General features: G+C 49.5%; 1 protein-coding gene across 1 annotated transcript in view; it reads left to right on the top strand.

The window, feature by feature from the left end:
* Positions 1-9730, top strand: part of LOC149352867 (serine/threonine-protein kinase PLK1-like) — a 47360-nt gene extending 37630 nt beyond the window's left edge. The window contains exons 7-8 of the mRNA XM_089575734.1: positions 3406-3652; positions 9545-9730. Of these exons, the coding sequence (XP_089431860.1) occupies positions 3406-3652; positions 9545-9730 (433 nt within the window). The remainder of the gene's footprint in view (positions 1-3405; positions 3653-9544) is intronic.
* The last annotated feature ends 11897 nt before the right edge of the window (positions 9731-21627 follow it).

Here is a 21627-nt window from a genome sequence, read left to right as displayed (position 1 = left end):
ACTGGGATTTTTGTACGGGAGAAAGGGGCTTGCAGATTTATTGAAGTCAGGTGAGACCGATGATGCCGCCTCATCTGATGCAGAACTGTCTGGCGAAAGACCCGATGCGAGCAGGTGCATTATTCTCATCGGTTTCAAAGCCGGCTGGACCCACAGAAAATGGCGAATATCAGATTCGACTTCCTGGATAGGCATAATGTACAGAGGGCAAAACACATGTCTAGAACGACGAAACCGTGTGTTCCGCGGCTCCTGAAGCCGCTGCGAGCAGAAAGGCAAAATATGACGATGAAATCCTCTGAGTTTAACTGCACATTCCTACACCCAGACCATTTTTAACAAGATGTTATCGCTAGACATCCGTGTTCAGACCGCAACACGCCCAGAACGTGTTCTAGACAAGCGTTTTGCCCTCTGTACATCCAGGGCAGAGGAACAAGCCTTGCAAATGACGCCAATTCTGAATGACGGTCAGAGTGAGGGCGATATGGACTCGGATCCTCCAAAGCGCAACCTCCTCAGCTGGGGTAACACCGTGAAGTATAGGTTACCGCACACGGAGGGACTAGAGCACGTGTGCGGCGCCGGGGGTCATTTTTCCTCGTCAAAGGAGGGTGGTGGCATCCTGACTGAGGCGATGAGGTGTTGAAGAGGTGGGGGTTTTTAAGGCGGTTTCCTCTCTGGCTTCTTCTCTGGAACCGCGAAGGGAGGTTTAAAAAATTGGAGGTCTTGGTCGGTTTTGCCGCGCAAAGCAAATTCAAGCTGCTGGACGATGGAACATGCAGATCATCGACTCGTCGACGCAGCAGTTTGTTCAGGAACCGGGGTGCTCCTTTTGCGAGCTTTTCACACCTGGCAAAGCTGAACACCTGGTTGGGACATTCTTGTACCCATTCAAATACCAATGGGTCCCCGACAGCACCGAGATTCGAACGCAATACTTACTGCACACGAACTATAACTATGATCCTGTCGGAGGAAAGCTTTCGATTTTTTTTCTTTTGTAAGGAACATGCCTAGATAGTATACAAAGATTTTCAGCCCTACCTGATGATTAATCATGCAATTTCTGTCAGGTCCTGATATCTCCACGTCATGGCTCTACATTCTTTTAATATGTGAGTTGTACTTCTTTCGGCTCATTTCGATAAGAAATCATAATGTGAACAAGTAAGCTTACTTGAGGCTATTTTAAAATGATGATGCGTGCGAAACAGGCGAACGGATACACGTATGTTCTAGAGTCACACCGGCGCTTACGTGAAACTCGGAGGCGCGTCCCTCTTGAAGATAGCTTTCTGCGTTCATTTTGCACGCTGGTTTAAAATTGTTCTACATGGCTTAGCGCAAAATGCTCAAATATAATCTCCAGCAGTTCGCGGCACATTACATCCGAGCAGCAACCGAAGCCGGCACAAAACAAATTGCGTACTCATTTGTGTACTGCGTCACTGATGGGTGTATAGAAAGCCCCCTTCAATGAATGCCGGCTTGCGACTGGTGGCTGTTTTTTCTTCTAGAATTGCTCTGTGCGTGCGTATAGAGCGGCGCACTAGCTACTGGAAGTGGTCGGGAAAAGAGTATGCCCATACCAGAGCGTCTCAGTGCTGCGAAATGCGCGGCAGTGTCTTATGCGGTAAAATGTACTCTTGCAACTCTCCTCAGCAGTAGTGCTGCATGGCGCAGTGTGCGACGCAGCGTAGTTGGGAAGTTGGGCGCAAGTTTCAGTGCAGCATTGCACGAAACGGGCAGCGTTTATATTCGAACATTTCATTTACATGCCGTTATAAAGGTACAAAAACTAGCAAGTAGGCAGCTGCTTCACCTATTCGGCTGGAACGCGAGGAAGACGAGTTTATCCGTATGGCAACGAAATACGGGAATAACTACTCTACGGATTGGTCGAATGGTTGATATTATGTAAACTGGACTTCGCCACTGTGTTTGTTTGACAAGGTATGACTTTCACGTCGGCATCAAGTGTGGCTGTTCACAACTTTTTTTTTTTTTGCCACTTGCTCTGCTGCATTGCTGCACCGTAGCGCTCATAGAGAAGCATGTCTGTCTACATTACGGCCCTCCGCTTTCTCTTCATCTGTGCAAGGCGCCACTTCGTTTGCTCAACTTGTTGCAAATGGCAGAAACGGGAAAGTCTGAAGTAGCTGCTGCTCAGCACATCAGTACAGCAATGGCTCTTTAACGACGTACGCATGTTGCACCCGAGCTCGCCTACTGTAAAAGGTCATCGCTGCAGGGTTGCGCCTTGGCATATTTGGCATATTTGTCTTGGCATATTTGTGCGCGTTAAGGTTTATCGGTTGCTGACTGAAAGCTAGGTGGCAGTAGCAAAGCCTGTACAGTAGTTGCCTTTCCTCTTCCATCTCAATATGGGAGCGTCAGTTGGCGCTTGCCGACTTGAGCGTAAAGCAAACATTCTCTCTATTGCCCTGTCATCAGTGACACCACACGACTTTGCAGGGCATTCGTGGTAGCGATGCTTCATCGCGTGTTGTAAATAACGCTGTCAAATAACGACGTTAAACGCTATTTTGTTCACGCTGGAACTTGCTGGTTATCTTTTCAAAACGGGTGACGTACTTATGTTACTACATCTGAGTAACTTGTGCGTGCGATTAAGTTACTGGTTATATTTCGTTTCCAGCGCCTGAAAACTGAAAAACCTCGGCAGGAAATTTAGTCGTCAGTGAGATAAAAAAAAAAAAAGGTCATTTAAAGAGGGGTGAGGAAGCCGGTGAAAAGTCAGCGAGTGCTTCTATTCGTTAAAAGGAACGGGTTACTTTTTTGGTGTAATGGATTACTTTTTTTTTTCGTGCAACGTATTTTTTTTTCGGTAACTTCGACACGCTATTTGCGCCTGCATTTACTCACTTCATGCACTCCCCATCATTTTCGTTCTGCAAATCTGACTTGTTAAAATACTTATTGGCTACACTAACTGTAAATCGCCAGATTTCACTCGGGCATTGCAGTGATAGAGTTGTTATGTCCTTAATCCTGAAACTGCCGTTTGTGTTGCTTGATCTTGTGAAATATGCGCTGATTGTATAGTCGCCGTCAAATTTGCGTCGCACGGTCGAGCTGCATGCATCAGACTATAGCAAGCGAAGCTAAGCAGCAGCTGGATCGTTTAAGGCGCTCGTGTCCGTCTGACTTGTGTCACCTTAGCGGCTGCTTAGTGTGCCGTTTGAGAGCATCACACAAGTTTGAAGCCGACTATGCTTTGCTCTTCCTTCTGCGGACGTCTTGTAACCGCTCCTTTGCAGTCATACTTTAATTTATCATCCTGTAATAGCCTAATAAGCGGGACTGGAAGTGCCGAAAAGAAAATTTTGAACCGTGGCAGAAAATACCAGCCTTCACCATACTCCCCACCTGCTCCTTCAGGGATATTACATATGTGGACGAAAACGGAGTGGAGCACCAGCACCGCCTGAACGAGTACCCTCCCACGCTGGAGGAGAAAATCAGCCAGCTAAAGTCCACCTGCTGCTACATGGAGCTGCTGTTGGTCAACACGGGGCCGGACGTCAGGCCATCGGAGAGTGACAGCCCGGCCCGAGTGCCCTTCCTGGGGACATGGCTGCGCTCGCAACAGGCTATTTCCTTCTACTTGACCGACGGTACCTTGCAAGTAGGCCCGACGAAATCCGTTTTTCATGTTGTTTGTTCTATGCGTAACACATCCAGTCATGTTACTATCTTTCAGCTAGACATGATGGGCTAACCACTTCATGGCTCATACAAAACCTTGGTGCAGTCCGAACAACGAGAAAGCAAAAAAAAAAGTGGCGGGGACACCTAAGCTCCGCCTAAGAGTATGACGCAGTATAGCATTAATGGGTCCCTTAGCGGCCTGGGGTCCTCTTTGCGTATCACTTCGCAGACATGGTCATTCTCTACTCTACACCCATAAATCACTGGGAGTGCTCTACCACTCCTGGCGCTGTGGTTAAGGCTTTAAGCGCCACTGCCCTACTAAGGCAGGTACTGCCACCGGTGGGGCTTGTGAGACCCAGGTTGCTCCTCTCGAGCAACTCTCGCGATCTAGCTTTGCGCGTACCGCTACCACTTACCGCGTACAGCGACCCGCCACTGCGCACGCGCAGGTTGCCGGGAGTGCGCTAGATGACACCTCGTTCCCGTCAACACCGTGCACGCATGCTGTAATGATCGGAGGCCCAGCCAGCGGAGAACGGCGAGCCAGACAGGCGCCGTCAGGTATGCGGCCGAAAGCGCTGCTGTTTTTCGGAGAAGACGCAAGGAAAAGGGTGCCTGGGGGCGGCTTCTGGCGGCGGCGTTGGCGTGGACAAAAGCTCTAATCCCCTTCGCCGGCGATGCTGAATGCGGCTCTGGTGCCGAACTGCGCTCCTGGGGACTGGCAGCGGAAACAGGCGAGCCAGTCCGGCGTCATCAGGCTACTGCGACGGAAAGCGCTGCTGTTCGGGGGAGACAAAAGAGACACTGCGTGGGGCAGCTACTGGCGACGGCGTCGGCGTACACAAAGGCGTCTAATCCCCTTCGCCGGGAAGGCTGAGCGCGTTGTTTCTCCCGGACTGCCCGTGGACTGACCGACGAGACCCAGTGGCGACGACGGCGGGGCGGCGGCGCCGCTAACTCATTACCCGCGTGCGCCCTGGGCAGCAGACAAAGCAGAGGGGCGACACGGCTGATTTATCCCTTCCACCGAACTGAAGAGGTCACCGGTATGAGCGGTCAGCGTACGCGTCCCCATCGATCAGGATCATCACACAGCAACAACGACCTTTGGGCCTGGGAAAACAGTTCGCGACTCACGAGACGCCAAGTTCCTCCTTGCCCGTGTGTGTGTGTGTCTGTGCGGTGTGCGCGATCACGTGGGGAGGGCGGAGCCTAAGAAGACGCTAGCAGCCCATTGGACGCTCAACCAGAGATCAGATTCCCTAGCTGGGTGCCTGGGGAATGTGAACTGCATTTAAGGAGCAATCTGTGGGGTGCCAGATCATCCTCCCCGTTTTCTGACTTTGGTCTCCTTGCTACTGTCCAAAATGTAGAATAAACCTTTCAGCTTTGCTATTCCTCCCGAAGGCCTCCCTCCGTTGTCTGGCTGCTTCGTCCTAATGCGGTGAAGACCCTGGTCCCGATCCCCGAGCACATCAATGCCTCGTCGGACTCGATCGGCGCTTGCCCATGCAGTGGCGGGACGCGGTACGCGCTTGCTAAAGGTAACTGCCACCTGCCTCGGTGGGCAGGTGTTGATGACTTCACAAGGTCGCGTGATCAAGGTGCCAGGTGGACGACCCGCTTTTCGCTCACAACGCCGACACCGAGGAGTTTCATTTCTTCCATGCGGCGCACCAGCGAGCGCAATAATCCTGATTCTGCCGCATTATCCTGCATTTTGTTCGCGCCAGAAGCCTCTTGGCAGACGGTTACCTCTAATAAATAAGCTGTTAGGCTCTTGTGATTACATCTTGGATTTTTTTTACAGGCAAAGCTGTTGTAGATTTAGTTTAGCCATACAGCCCTGTATTCTACCGTGGAATCAACAGCGTCAGGCGTGAAACGAATCTAACTTAATTAAATTTAATTTAACAGTTGTAACCTACCAACCGCGGCAAGTGGCAAAGCGGAGAGAGGGAAATCCTCCTCCCCACATTTAGAACAGAGGGAAAGTGCGAGTTGACAGAGAGAGGGTGCAAAGTTATGGCCAGAGCGGAGGAAGGCGCAACCGGCTACCAGAGGAAGAATACAGAGGGTGGCCACAATGGAAGGAGGAGGCTATGATGAGACGGCAGAATGCGCAACCTGCGGGTAGTTCCACGGCAGAATGCAAAACTATAACAGCTTTCGCTGATTCATGCGCTAAGGTAGCATGTTAGCTCTACAATTTTTTTCTCCTCTCTCGGCAACCATGCATACATAGGCAATGATCATTTACTTTCTTCAAAGCTAAGCCCAGAAATCCGGACAAATGCTTTTGGTTTCCTCGGCCACCACCACGAGCACTATGGCGCTGAACATCCACAATCACAGCAAGAATTTCGAATGTTTGCTCCGGGCTATCGATTTTCTATGGCCGTCAGAACTGGTCGGTGTGAGCGTACGAGCCATTTTGCAAGTTATGTTTTGCAGCGCGCAGGAAGAGTGGCCTTCACTATCAACACAATCGCGCAACATCTCACCGCAACCTGTAGTCTTCTCATAAATGAAAGTTGAAACAGCGCCGCGGTGGCTCAGCGGTTACGGTGCTCGGCTGCTGTCCCGAAAGACGCGGGTTCGATCCCGGCCGCGGCGGCTAGAATTTCCTTGGAGGAGAAATTCTAGAGGCCCGTGTACTGTGCGATGTCAGTGCACGTTAAAGAACCCCAGGTGGTCGAAATTTCCGGAGCCCTCCACTACGGCGTCTCTCATAGCCTTAGTCGCTTTGGGACGTTAAACCCCATAAACCAAACCAAACCAAAGTTGAAACGCCCGCAGTGTTACGCGGTATTCGGTACTGGTGGCCGAAATATTGAACTATAGTGGGATACAACTCAATAACGAAGAGGCAAATGCCGCTCATAGAAGGCCCTCCAGTCAATGGCGCCGACTGATGTTCATGCGCGTGTTGTAACTTTCTGTCATCCGTGTTCTTTGCACTGCTTTGCCTATTCTTTTAGGTGTCTAAGGTATGCAGTGTCTGTGAGCTAATACTGCTGTCACACAGGCACTTCCAGTCCCCATCGAGTCCGATCCCGAATGAAGTTCCGAGCGCGCTCCATATGCAATGTTGCTATGTTTTCACTCAATCCCGTTAGACGAGTTGGCTTGCCGAACGACAGGTGGTGCTGCATATATACTAGGTAAATGGCGGCATACAATTAGGTTCGTAATAAAGTAAAAGCAAATGACACTTGCGATCAAAATCCCGTGGCTGCGACGCAACTACAGCAGCTTACGTCACAAACGCACGCAAAACACCATATTACCGGCCCGTGCTCGTAAGCGCTGTGCCCGTAAGCGCTGCGAACATGGGCCGCAGTGTCGTGGTCCATGTTCGTAGACGGGATCGAATCAGGAACGGCGCGACTGGAGACCGTGTTGCGAGGCGGAAGGCGCTGGAGAAGGCTGCAGGTTTGTTTACATTTTTACAGTAGTCAAGTTTCGCACGTAAGAGCACGAGAGAAAAGACGAGGAGTGAGCACTGCGCCAGTACGGACCGGCTCACACGCAGTTCGGCAGCTCAGATACACAAATATCCCAAGATTTCTGGCTTGGCAATGCCCGCACTTCACCAGTGTCTGAGCTAAGGGTCACTCAAGTTTTCACCCAAGTCACCCAAGTGGTCACACAACACAGCGTTCGCCTCGCCAAAGCTGCTGGTCGGCGAGCCCTTTCACCTGCACTAAAGTTTCTAGATGAAAGCTGGTGGGGGGACTTTATCCTGCACCAGCCGAAGACCCTTCCACGGTTGACGCCGCCGCCGTGGCGACGCTCAAGATGTTGGTTCCACGCTGACGCCTCTCTCAAGCGCGTCTTCTGACAGCTCACGGGAGGTACCGCGTGAAAATTCCTCTCAGGCTTGAGGTCGGTGCGCGGTCGTAACAACAGGCAAGCGCGAGGTGTTGAAAGCGTTAACACAGTTTTGGAAATCAAGGCGCACTAATTATTATACAAAAAAAAAATAAATTTTTACGGGTTTTACAGAACATCTTTCTGTATATGTTTCACTTTTACTTTGCATTTGACTTTTACTTGTCCACGACGTTAGTAGCCCTTGGTCTGAATCGAAAAGCTCGATCGCGCTTCAACAACTGACTTTAGGTCAAGCAGGATTGGGCTTGATCGTGATTTAATTGGCATGCAGTGTAGCAATGCCGGATAATTGGCATGCAGTGTAGCAGTGCCGGAATTGGCTCGACCACGATGAAATGTGCCCGCGTCAAATTGGTATAAGACGCTGATGGTTCTGTGTAGAAAAATTTCATTAATGCGGATCTCATTAGATCGACTAATGCCCGGATTATGTGCATGACAAATTGTGGATCGCACTGAAAATGATGCACAGAAGTATTCAGCACACGAAACCTTTACATATATGCACTGCGTTATAGAAGTCTGCTTCTTACACCTTTTTTATTAGCGCTGACCAGTTTTACGATCTCCGTTAAGTGGTTAGTGCGCATGAGTATGTCCCGACGTCCGAGGCGTTTCCCTAAAAGGACGAGGTGTCGTCTCAGTGGGGCGTCATGATGCATGGGGGTTCCTACATTTCGCTGAATTCCCATAGCATCGCCATTCTCATATTGGTTAGCTGAAAGCTACAGTAACAGTGCTGTCGCTATCAACGTCGTCCCCAAGAGGCACGCTGGAAGGCCGGGCGTCATCAAAATGGCTTTTGTCGTCTTTGGCGCTATGCGAGAATTCTCTATCAGGGTCTCCATCGGCCCGGGCAAGGCACGTTTATCTCTTCACCGTTTCGCCGCCTTTCCCACTCGCTCACAGCCACTGGGCTTAACTGTTGGCGTTAACATCAGCAGTCTATAATGCCCTACACGTTGGCCAACGTGGCCCGCAGTCAGCAACCATACCCAGCTTTTCTGGTAGACCTTAATGTCATCCCTTAGAATCTGGGTGGTGGTGACGCCTTACCTAGTAAATTAATGTGGTCGTTCTTTCTACTTCTTATTATCACATACAGAGACACTTCAGAAGAGAACAAAAGAAGCTGAATACCGATCTATATAGTCTACCAACTATTTTTGAACGCGCGATTACGGGAAAAAAAATTAGACATTTAAAGGAAAGAAATTTAAAGGAAAGCTGCATAGGTTTTAGAAATCAACGAGCTGAAGATGGTCGAATATGTGAAACTTGCAGGTAAAACATGCGAAGTCTTTTTTGGCTAGCACTTGAAATAGTGAAGTAATCGCCGATTAAAATCCGGACGCCCTTCAAGCTTCTCCGCAGCGCACAACGCCAAGTGAGGGGCGCATGATGACGTCATCGAATGTATCGGTACATATCCAACGCACGAACGCCTGCTTTGAAGGAAAAAAACCAACGCCACCGAAGGCGAACCCTGCCGAGAGTAAAGTCACTTTAGCCGAGAGTTGTTTGGCAGCCTCTAACGAGTCAGGGCAGGGTGTGGCTGACGACAGCGGTAATTTGAAATCATACCTTCCATGCGTCACGCTGAGTTTCCTCGCAATCCTCTATTGCATTGAGGAGAAGCGCAAAATTCAATCGTCGATTACGTCACTATTTTAAATGCTAGTGCAAAAACACTTGGCATACTTTACCTACAGCCTATATAGATTTGAATCCTTGAATATCGCGAAATTCTAAAAAAAGTGCTGCAGTTGCCCTTTAGAAGGGTTAGGCAGTAGTACAAGTGTAATGTTTAGCAGAGCCGATCTTCGATTGGTTTACTTTAGACTTTAGCGTCTTTCACATCAACTCATGAACATTTTAGGCAAATTTGTTATATCTTCAGCCTAAAAAGATTGAGATCGTTTCCTGCCATGGTAGCACTTTTTCATGTCATTGCTTTGTCTCCTTCCAGATTAACTTCAAGGATCACACAAAGGTCATCTTGTGCCCTTTCGAGGCTGCAGTATCTTACATCAGCAGTCGCGGATTTCGCACGTACCGTCTGCAAGCACTCAAGAATTGTTGCCCATTGGAATTGCTTGCGCGGCTCAAATTTGCCCTCAGCGCCGTTGAAAAACTGGCAGCCACGTCATTTTAACCACGTCTCTCGTCTTGTGTTTCGTATTGTATAGCTCATTTAAATGTTGCATGCCAATATTAATATTACTTGATTTGTGTGTTTTATATGCCAGAGTGAAGTTCGCGGTGACGTATTTTGTTCGACGCATCCGGTCGCGTTATTGGAATGCCCATTACGTTCTCTCTTGGGCCCTCCGCACAACCGCACAGAAAAGGGTCAGTCAACCCAGCGGGAGAAGGGAGGCGCCGAATGGCGGGGGATTACAGGAGACGTCAAACTCCCCTCATGGACGGAGTCGTTAGGTGGCATCCTGTGTGCACGTGTGTACGGCGAGGCTGACCCGCGTCACAGTGCGTGGCTTTTGTGCTATGTCGGCAGCGACGTGCTTTGACGTATTGTCACGCTAGCTGCAGGCATGAGGAGCGACGATGAGAAACAGATGGATTGAAGTGGCTTTCCTGGAACTTGGGTCAACCGGGCGTTGGGAAAGTGGGAAAGTGAATGTTCTCGCAGCTCGCAGCAGTGATAGTAGAAAGTGTACATATGTGTACGGTGTCGCGAGGGGCTACCTTCTTTTCCAATCATTCATTGGTTGTATTTTCCTTTCCCCAATAAGTTATTGGGTGGATGTATGTACAGTACCTGACTGGTTATTCTCCCACCGAGGGCGGGGACATAGGATTTAAAACCCGCTGCTTCGGCAGGACCGAGGGCTGGTTTCGTCACGTAGAAGTACGAGCCAGTCAAGTGTAAATATCTTTTCTCCTTGCTTGTATCTTCCTTTGTGCTTTTAAGTGTTATAAAAAGTTGACCTCTCCTGAAGTGTCCTCTAGCAATGTGATTGAGCAATTCGAATCTGCAAGACGTCAAGAATCCTACAACAATCATCTTCAACAGCAATTCCCCTCTACGAGATCTTAAGGGAGGATTTCAACTGGCGCAGCCGTAGAGGGCACTTTTTAACTGGCGCAGTCGACAGGATTTGCTACGTCTTTCTGCTCGAGGTATCTGACGGAGGGGCGGAAGTTCAAGTCGGTGGACAAGCTGCAGAGCGGTACGTCCTAAATGAGGAACGTCAGCATCACAGAGTGACGTTGGAAGCTTCAGAGACTGCTGGTCATTGTCAACGGGACGTAGGAGGCTCAAGTCAGCGAGGAGCTGAAGGAGCCAGGCGACCGACGTGTCGTGGAGGTGTCAAGTCCGTGAGCTGCGGAAGGAACCAAGCGTCCGCGTTGAGGTTCGAGAGAAGAACCAGGCGACCAGCGAGTCAAACGAGGCAGGAGGTTCAAGTCAGCGAGCTGCTGCGAGAGCCGGGGCTCAAATCATCGCATCGACGAGCCCGCTGTCGTCACTCATGGCGACGAGATCACCGCGGCGGAGGAGAGCAACTAGTGACAAGGTAGGAAACCTTTCTGCTTCCTCCGAATCCACCATGGCTGTGTAGTTGTAACGTTACATGTCTGGAGTAGCTATGACGAATGACACAGAAATGGATGCCGCGGGGGGTGATCTAGGAAGTGCATCGCAATTGCCGTCGACAGAGCAGATGTCTGAAGGCATGCAAGCCGCACTGGCGGTGAAGGAGCACAGTGTAGAAACTTTTGAACTTGAAAAGTTGAAGCTCACAGTCGAACTGGAGAGGATAAAACTCATGCAGATGCAACTGCGACCACTAGTGGACCAGCAGCATGGACAGAGGTCGGGCGTGAGGATGTGCGAGTATGCAAAAGAGCTGAAAGCAGTGCTGGCCCCTATGCCAGAAAAAGATCCTATGGTGCCCGCATATGGTTCAAAAGCGTAGACACACTGATGGAGACCCTGAAGGTTCCGGACGAAATTCGCGGAGCTATTTTATTGCCATTTCTAAACGAAAGAATGAGGGCATTTGTGGCTAGTGAGTCCGAGGGAACGGTGATGTCACACCCGGAGTTGAAGGAGAGAGTTTTGAAAGAACTCAAAATGACTCCTAACTAATATAAGCGGTTGTTCCTGGCAGTTCATAAGGAGCAAGGGGACTCGTGGCATCAGGTGGCGACCAAGCTAGAGACAATGTTTATGTACTACATGAAAAGTCGAGAAGTGGAAAGCTTGGAGGATCTGAGGGATCTGATAATTGCAGATCGTTTGAAACAAATTCTGTCGGACGAGGTCTGTACCTACGTCATGCAGAACGAGAGTCAAAACTGGCTTACAGCAGATGAAATTGCCGCATTAGCTGAAACTTTTGAGGAAAGCCGTCGAGTAGAGAAAGCACGAGAGCGTCACGAAGGTCCCAAACAAATGCCGCAAGTGGGGGGGGGGGGGGGGAGAGAAACGGGAAAGGCAGCAATCAATCCAGGCCCCTAGCGATAGAAAGAGAAATAGACTCGCAGGAGGGAAGTGTTTCAGCTGTAAGAAGTTCGGGCACATCTCCAGTCACTGCCCAAATGCGCAGCAAGGCCAAGGAGCGACAGCCGTTAGGAATGATGGAAGTAAGCTAGTAGCCCGAGCCGAAATGATAAGCCCAGATAGGCTGGAAGTGCAGCCTGACGGAAGCAGGAAGCCCAATCAAGCTGTTGGGTCTGATTCTATGACCTGGGTAGGCCTACAAATCGGCGGTAGCCGGGTGAGAGCATGTGTGGATTCAGGGGCTGAAATAACTGTGCTAAAAGCCGAGACCGTTCCTGCAGCCTGTTGGGGTGAATGATCCGGCAAAATAAAACTGAGAGGCGCTTTCGGCCAGACAGTAGATGCTGACCTGATGTACGTACCGATGTCCCTAGACGGAAAAGGGGAAACGGTTAATCAACAGGTGCCGACGCTGTGCGCAGTCACAGCAGCGCTAGCTGAAGGAGTAGGAGCGTTGCTGACGCCGGACACGCATATACGGCTAAAACAGGCTGAAAAGGAGCAGGCGAAAGAGGCACACGAGAGGACTGCACTCGAGCTAGAATTTAGCACCATAAACGGATTAGATGGAAGCGAATCTAAGGCCGCGGTAGAGTTTGAGGAAGAGGAGAATGCGAAGCCGGCAGTAGCCGCAGCCTTCGCCATAGCTCAGGAACCAGCAATGTCGCAAGATGCATCCTCTTCTCCGGATTTCAAAGCGGAGCAGCGAGACGATGTTTCTTTGCGAGAAGCATGGAGGCAGGCAGAAGAAAATACTCACGGGATGAAGGTACATGAGGGCCTGTTTTTTCATGAAGAGAAGGTTGATGGACAACTGTACAAGCAGTTAGTGCTACCCGAATCTCGGAGACGAGAAGTGTTAGAGTTGGCTCATGATAGACCAAGCGCTGGTCATTTCTCGGAGAAAAAGACTAAGCAGAGACTTAGAAGCGCTTTCTTTTGGCCGACGATGGTAGCCGACGTTAAGAAATACTGTCGTAGCTGCCACACTTGCCAGCTGTTCTCGCATACAACAGTCAGAGATCGAGTACCAATCACACCGTTGACCAGGCCGGAGATACCTTTTCAGGTAGTGTACTTGGATTGTATAGGACCACTTGAGCCAGTATCGGCACGCGGGCACCGCTACGCGTTAAGCGTTGTCGACTTGTGCACGAGTTGTGCCGTTAAGTAATCTCACAGCCAAGGCTACGTGTCAGGCGCTAATAGAGATCCTCACTCGATATCGAGTACCTGAGTTAATATTCTGCGATCAGGGGACCAACTTCGTCTCGAAATTAACCCAGGAACTAATGGAACGCTTTGGGGTTAAGATGCGCTTTTCCACACCAGAGCACCCCCAGAGCAATGGGATCGTAGAAAGGTGGAATGGCACATTTAAAGCCATGCTTCGGCATGTTGTGAATGACTACCAGCGTGAGTGGGATCGTCATGTTCCGTGCATGCTTTGGGCGTATAGAGAAGTTCCTCACGACATAACTGGGAGGTCGCCTTTTGAATTGATGTTCGGCCGTACCCCGCATGGACCACTTCACATTCTCCACAAGACGTGGACGGGCGAATGGACACCCCCAACGGGTTTGAACAAATCGGCGGCTCAGTATTTGAGCGAGCTTAGGGAAAGAATGGATGAGGCAGCAAAGAGAGTCAATGAACGAGCCGAAGCCATTCAGAGAACTTATGCAGCCAAATATAACCTGAGAGCGAGACCAAAGGAGTTCAAACCGGGAGATAAAGTTATCATCCTCGAGAGTGGGCAAATCGGAAAACTAAAACCGAAGTGGAGGGGACCGGCCGTGATAAAAGAGAGCAAGAGAGACGACAGTTACATAGTTGAGGCTGATGAAGGGGAACAAATGGGTACACGCGAATAGACTGCGGCCGTATGTTGCAAGAACCCAGAACGTGGGCGTAGTTTTCGATTCAGACAGTGAGTTCGGTGAGGTACATGAGACGCCATCTGTCCGAGCGGGGCAACGGCCGCTAGAATTTGAGTTACCCAGGGAAGTTTTGACAGATAAACAACGAGGGGAGCTCTACGAGGTTTTGCATGCAGCCTCTGAGGTTTTTTCCGGCCGTCCAGGTCGATGTACAATCGGCTCTCACAAGATAACTCTGGTTCCTAATGCCAAACAGGAAAAGGCACACCTTTATAAGGTGCCTTTTGCGTTTAGAAAAGAGATACAGCGTCAGGTGGAGCAGCTTTTAGAATGGGATTTTGTGCGCCCAGTGGACAGCGCATATGCACACCCAGTCGTGTGCGTAGCCAAAAAGTATGGTTCTGTGAGAATGTGCATAGATTTTCGAAAACTGAATGCGATCACAGAACCCGACAGCTTCCCAATGGCTAACATGACGGAGATGCTTTATGAAGTCGCTGGTGCCAGGTACATATCGGTATTAGATATGACTCGTGGGTACTGGCAGATTGCACTAGACGAGCAATCCCAGAGGCTTACCGCGTTTGCCACCCCTCAGGGTCTATACGCTTGGAAGGTGATGCCGTACGGGCTGCGAAACTCGGCAGCAACCTTTCAGAGGACTATGAATGAAGTTTTGAAGCAACACACTTCATATGCAATGGCGTATATTGATGACGTCGCAATTTTCTCGACAACGTGGGAGGACCACATGAGGCATCTTAGGGCTGTGCTCCAGACGCTGAAAGGGGTAGGATTAACAGCAAATGCAGCCAAATGCAAATTTGCGCAGGCGAAAGTCAAATACTTAGGTCATATTGTTGGGTCCGGGTCTCATTCCCCTGATCCAGACAGAGTGAGTGCAATCACGAGACTCAATGCACCGAAGACAAAGAAAGAACTGCGCAGCGTACTCGGCCTCTTCAATTATTACCGAGAGTATATGCCGGAGTACTCGAAGGTGGTCCGCCCACTAACTGATCTTACCAATAAACGAGTCCCTAACATAATACCCTGGAAAGAGCAGGCGGAGGAGGCGTTCTGTAAGGTGAAGACGGTGCTGGCGTCATTGCCCGAACTGGTCGCACCTAATCACAACCGAGAATTCCTTCTCACAACGGACGCATCAGAAATTGCGATAGGTGCGTGCCTGTCACAATCAGTTAGCGGTGAGCAGAGGCCAATTGCATTTCTGAGCAAGAAGATGACGGCCGCTCAAGCCAAATGGTCCGCAATTGAAAGAGAAGCTTTTGCAGTCGTGTGGGAACTGGGAAAACTAGATACGTGGCTATTCGGGGTGAAAGTGATGATGGCAACAGACCACAACCCACTCACCTATCTCATCCGCTCAGCGTCCACTAGTGCGCGGTTGATGCGCTGGTCACTAGCTTTGCAAAAGTATGACTTGGAGATTGTGCACATCAAGGGTTCCCTAAACAAATGTGCCGATGCACTCTCTCGCCTAGAGGGCGAGGAAGAGCTGTTTTGCCAGGCATGAGCAATCGTTTTGTTGCTCTCCTTGCGACCGCAGCACAGAGTACCCGATAGTGGTTAGTGTATATAGAAGATAATTCCTTGATTATTTGTATGCACATGTTTGGAGGTGATACTCTGATCACTAAACCCTGCGACAGCCATTTCGGGGTGCAGGAGGTTGGGAGCCAAATGGCCAATTTTGGGGCCCAGATCTGACATGGTGGATTCTGGAATGTGCAGATTGGTTTCCAGCCTTGTGTGTGCGGGTTGAAATGACCGCTGTGTGCGCATGTGTGCGTGCTGGTGTACTGACTGGACAGCCGGCGCATGTGTGCGTGTGTGTGGACTCACCGGACAGCCGACGTACGTGTGCGTGCGTGCGTATGTACTTTTGTTGTTGGACACCATGGCTGAACTTCAGTGCCCTACTGACAACAAGTGTCCGTTTGACATTCTTGGTTGGGAGGAGTGAAGTTCGCGGTGCCGTGTTTTGTTCGACGCATCCGGTCGCGTTATTGGAATGCCCATTACGTTCTCTCTTGGGCCCTCCGCACAACCGCACAGAAAAGGGTCAGTCAACCCAGCGGGAGAAGGGAGGCGCCGAATGGCGGGGGATTACAGGAGACGTCAAACTCCCCTCATGGACGGAGTCGTTAGGTGGCATCCTGTGTGCACGTGTGTACGGCGAGGCTGACCCGCGTCACAGTGCGTGGCTTTTGTGCTATGTCGGCAGCGGCGTGCTTTGACGTATTGTCACGCTAGCTGCAGGCATGAGGAGCGACGATGAGAAACAGATGGATTGAAGTGGCTTTCCTGGAACTTGGGTCACCCGGGCGTTGGGAAAGTGGGAAAGTGAATGTTCTCGCAGCTCGCAGCAGTGATAGTAGAAAGTGTACATATGTGTACGGTGTCGCGAGGGGCTACCTTCTTTCCCCAATCATTCATTGGTTGTATTTTCCTTTCCCCAATAAGTTATTGGGTGGATGTTTGTACAGTACCTGACTGGTTATTCTCCCACCGAGGGCGGGGACATAGGATTTAAAACCCGCTGCTTCGGCAGGACCGAGGGCTGGTTTCGTCACGTAGAAGTACGAGCCAGTCAAGTGTAAATATCTTTTCTCCTTGCTTGTATCTTCCTTTGTGCTTTTAAGTGTTATAAAAAGTTGACCTCTCCTGAAGTGTCCTCTTGCAATGTGATTGAGCAATTCGAATCTGCAAGACGTCAAGAATCCTACAACAATCATCTTCAACAGCAATTCCCCTCTACGAGATCTTAAAGGGCCACTGACCAGGGTCCGGACATTTTTGAAAAACAAGCCCACTGCATAGATGAGGCATCGAAGATAACCTCTGCAAAATACTAGAGCCATGCGCGCCCCGAAAAGCTGCGAAAATTCAAATCAAAGCCCGTTCGTTCTTTCCTTCCTTCAAAAACGGGCCCGGCCCACTACTCTGCACCCCGCTGACGTCAAGGGGGGCTACTTTCGCTAAAGGCACTCCATTGGTGCATCGTTCTGACTGACGGGAGAAGGTTGGGCGTAGCCTTGGCGTCGCGTCGTCTGCACAACGCTTTCCGCAGCGCCTTCTGTTCTGGCTCATGCCTACAAACCCGCATGAAGGAACAAAAAAAAAAACTGTGGAGGGAGCGTGCGGCGACAGCCTTGAACCCTAGCCATAAAAAGTAAAAAAACAGTAAAACTGAGGGAGTTGGTTCGCCCCCCCCCCTCCCCCCCCGCCGTGATCACGTCACGAGACGCTCTGCGTGCGCGCTCCCTTCTCAGTTTCTTTTCTTCTATGCGAGCCCCCCAAAACAAGGTTTTAATTAGTAGTGCAGCAGAGCCTTTCCCTCGCTCGCCCACTTTACCGCTCCGCACACATACCGCTTATCTTTCGTGCATCTTGCGTACGCCTTGACTCCAATGAATGACATATGCTTTGGAGCGGAGAAAAGACACAAACACACAGAACACAAACACGCATGGAGAAAAGCAAACGGGCGGTTGCCGGGTCCGCGCTTCGCCGTGTGTTTCGAACACAACCGACTTCCGCCCCTCCGCTCGTGAAACGGTGGGGAGGCCTAAAAGAAAATGAAAAGGTGGCTCGTTAACTGGGAATGACAAACAGATGTATGAAAGGATGCGCTCGCTAACAAGTCTAGGTGGTCGAGCCGATCGCGCCTCTCGATCGTTCAGTGTGCGGAGAAAATGCAAAAACCAAGAAAAGAATTCTATTGAAGGCGGGGCCATGACGTCGCCCTGTGACGCACTCCACAGACACCACGCCTCCGGCTTACACCGGAGAAGGAAGGGGTGATTTTGCCTTGCCGAGCCTACTCGACGAGGAGCGGGAGAGAAAAATTTCGAGGAGGGAATGGAAGGAGAGGAGGCTCGCTCAAAGTGAGGTAGAGAGTGTCTGCTGGCCGCGGGTGGGCAGGGGGCCTTTAAGGGAGGATTTCAACTGCCGCAGCCGTAGAGGGGACTTTTTAACTGCCAGTATGGTTATTTCTTTAGTGGCTCGTTTTCGGACAAAGAACTTTTCAGCATGTTTGTCTCGTCTTGTTACATATCATGTTGTGTCCGTCAGCACCTTTTTTCATCTCTTTAACTTCAGTTTGTAAATAAATAGTTTATTGCCTAGTACGTTTCTATGATTAAAGCTTACCCCAAGATTACTTATTCTCCTTTGATCTCTGTTGCTGGTCTCCTGTCTTTATTTTGAGGTTTAGCAGCTCGGAATCTTGTGTTGAACACGAGATCAAAGTGATCCGCTGTACATGTTGTTCACAGCAACGCAGGCGAACAGTAAGGAAATGCATCGACTGCTGAGACAAGTGTCAACAAAAGCTTGTACCGGAAGCACTGCTCGCTTCTAACTGCGAAACTTGGCTAAGAGGGGAACAAAAGTTAGCAAATATGCATTGACCCTGCCAAATTCAGTACCCTGACATTTAATGCAGTAACTCGGCTAAAGTCTAGCTAAATTTGTGCTGGTGCAGTGAGAGAGCCTGAACGTCTTTCATATCCTTAATCGCAATTTAAACAGAGCTTTATACACGTTGGCATCCTATTCATTTATGCGAAGATGTGCCAGAGCGGAAATATTTGAGGAGCACATAAGAAATTACATGTTTACGCTATGTTGCATAGATTGTGAAATTCAGCGGGAGCTGTGTGTCAGCAGCACCAGCAGCCTGTTACCCAGGCTCTCACCTGTGGCATTCTCGATGCTGTACCACGCGCCTTACACGTATATACCACGGGGTCTTGTTACCATCCAGAATACTATCGCCCCGCAGCTCGCAGCTCTGGATGAGTGCGAGCCCTTCGTATTGCCACCTGGATCCGAGCGCGTTCGGCCGCAGAGCCGTGAGACCCGCCTTCGGCCATGCCGCTAGGCGAAGGTCTGACGCTGCGAGCTACCCTCTTTCCGTAGCTTCCACAACTCAACACCTTCTATCGCGTCGAAGCTGCCATCGGCACCACCTCACCCGCGCTATGGTGCCTAAAATACCCGCGCAATGCTGTGTGCGGAGAAACGCACTACGTAACGTGTGCGCAACTCCGCTGACTCCGCCGCTAAAGTCACTGTCCGCCGCTACTTTATTCGCTGCAAGCATTCGCCGCATATTGAAAGTAGCGACACTCTCCTCCACTCCTGCGCTTTCCTCCTCGATTATCCTCGCCCGCCGGCTGCACGCGCTGCGCACGGCACCCTTCGAAGGCCATCGCGCGCGCGCCAGACCGATGTGTTCGCTGGCACGCGCACAAGTTTGCGCATTTTTTAACGCTCCTTGTATTAAACACAACCACTAGAAAGTGATGCGACATGCTTGACTCTACCACGAGCCACATTTTTCACTTTCTCGTTTGAGCAATGAAAGCGCTGAACGTGAGCGCTTGCGGCATGAGCAGTCAAAGCGTACTCCGTCTTCCTCAATACGATACAGTTTTTATAAGCACAAAAGTAGCATTAAATTTCTATATTCTTCAGTATTTTTCTGCACAATGACACTCCGCTAAAAACATTTCACCTAGCGCTGCATTTTCGCGAAAATGTAGTTGTTTACGACGATGTTCCATTTTTTTAAGCAAGTTTAAGATCGAAAAATTGAAACTTGGCTCCTCGGAGTGATGCACATGCAGCGGTTTTATTGCATGGTCAATACAATTTCACGGTTGCTTGAAAGAGAACAATTTTATCTTCTAGTTTGTTCGTTATTTTATTGACTACTCCAGAAATGAGACTTGCCAGGGTTCGGCTTAAAATTTCTGCATGATTGCTGGTGCGAAGGGATGATCAGATGAAGTAGTGGAAAGATAATGCTTTCACGATGAGTCATCTAGAATAGTTCCTCGAAACATTTGAGTGCTTCTGATGCCCGTGTTGAATCAATATTCAGCACTGTAAAGCCCGATCAGAAACGATGTAGTCATTCTGTGGTAATCAACTTCACGTACAGAATTGTTATTATTCTATAAATTACGGAGTTAAGAATCTAATGTTATATTGAAAACATTATTCAATGATGTATATAGTAACGATTCCGCCCGTGACGAGTCAAAGCTCGCCCTAAAAAAACATCTTTATGTGACTCTCTCCTCACGTGGCGTTAAACCTCGAAATCGCAGTCGAGTTGCGCAGCCACCACGGTAGAATGAACGCCTTAATCGCTCTAAAGATTAATAACCCGTATCATCCCTAGACAGACGATGGTATAACGTTGTTACAGCTACTACACTAGCTCTGGGGCACACGGGAGAGAGAGCGCCATATAGGCTAAGAAAATCAACATGTTTTCTATTCTGCGGCTTATCAGAAGCACGCGTATTTGCAAGCAAAAAGTTAATGTCTACGATGCATACGTTTCTCCCAGAAACCCACACTGAGATTCGGAAATTAAAGCGGCTATTATCGGCGCATTCCGTATGCCAACAATCACGAATAGAACACACATAGCAATGCCATCAAATGGAAGGAATAGCGCGCGAAAAGGCGCACAATCACTAGCGAATTAAGCAAGATTATCAGCATCATGGTGGTCTCGGAAAAAGTTTGAAGTATATACACTACTTTAGGTACCAAGAAATGCACAGTACCTAGCAAAGGACAGTCTGCTTTATCGGAACGAAGTCATTAAGGCCGCTATTGTGGATTCACTTTTTTCTGCGGATGATGTCACTTTTTCCTCGAGAAATCGCGAACAGTACAAAGCCGTTCTCACGCCGGATTGTGCGCTGCAGTGCGCCGCAACCGGGTATAATGCGGCACTAAAAGTGGAGTTCGAATTCTCAGAGCATAATTTAAGAGAGCTCGACCTGCAGCAGAGGCAGACGGCCTGCGCATGGCGCCGAAGAAAAAAATTGCCGACGATTACGTTACTTCCTAATGCGAAATTTGAGCGCAGCTTTTCGATAGATTGAGGCCAAGAATTCGAGCGATACGTGTATGTACAATTACAGACTTGTTTTTCACACATATTCCTTCTTCAAGAAACACTCCACTAACAGTTCTTGATTGTCAAGAAGGAAGCTTTGTGGACGGAGAAATAGATGGATATATGCTCGACTTGCTGCACCAATGCCTGGTTCTCAAAGACGAGGTCTGCGCAAGTATTTCGCGAGGTTGTCACAGCTGTGGGAGCCGTTACGAGCGAGAGGAACGGGATGTTCTCCCGCATAAGTGGTAAGAAATTCCCGCTTGTTTTTCGGTATAGGGATGAGGTGGCCGCAGCTGGTAAAGGAGAGGGTTAACTGGAGAGATATGGGAGAGGCCTGTGGCCTGAAGTGGGCGTAGTCAGGCAGATAGATGACATTTCAATAGCTATATTTAAATAGCATTTTCTTCTCTACGCAGATACCACAGTAATGATTTCTCATTTTTATAACTCTAATATCCTGTTGATTTGATTTCGTAAGAGCTATTCGCGCTTTCAGCAAATGATATTAGCTTTTGTTTTTGTTTTCGATAAATGACATAAAAGTTGTTAAACTCGCACTCTGGCATCTTCGCCATATCTTGCTCCGTAAGCACGTGCCAGGTCATTCAAAGAAGAAGAAGAAGTTGTTGCGGTGAGCAACATTGCTTCTTGGTGCGTCAGGCTAAAGCCTGCATCTTAGCTGCTATAGAAGAGAA

This window comes from Amblyomma mixtum, chromosome 3, assembly GCF_055824585.1.
Source record: "Amblyomma mixtum isolate Tamu chromosome 3, ASM5582458v1, whole genome shotgun sequence".
In the NCBI taxonomy this organism is placed as follows: Eukaryota; Metazoa; Arthropoda; class Arachnida; order Ixodida; family Ixodidae; genus Amblyomma; species Amblyomma mixtum.
The sequence above is the reverse complement of the archived record's forward strand: the minus strand, read 5'-3'. Positions and strand labels throughout refer to the sequence as shown.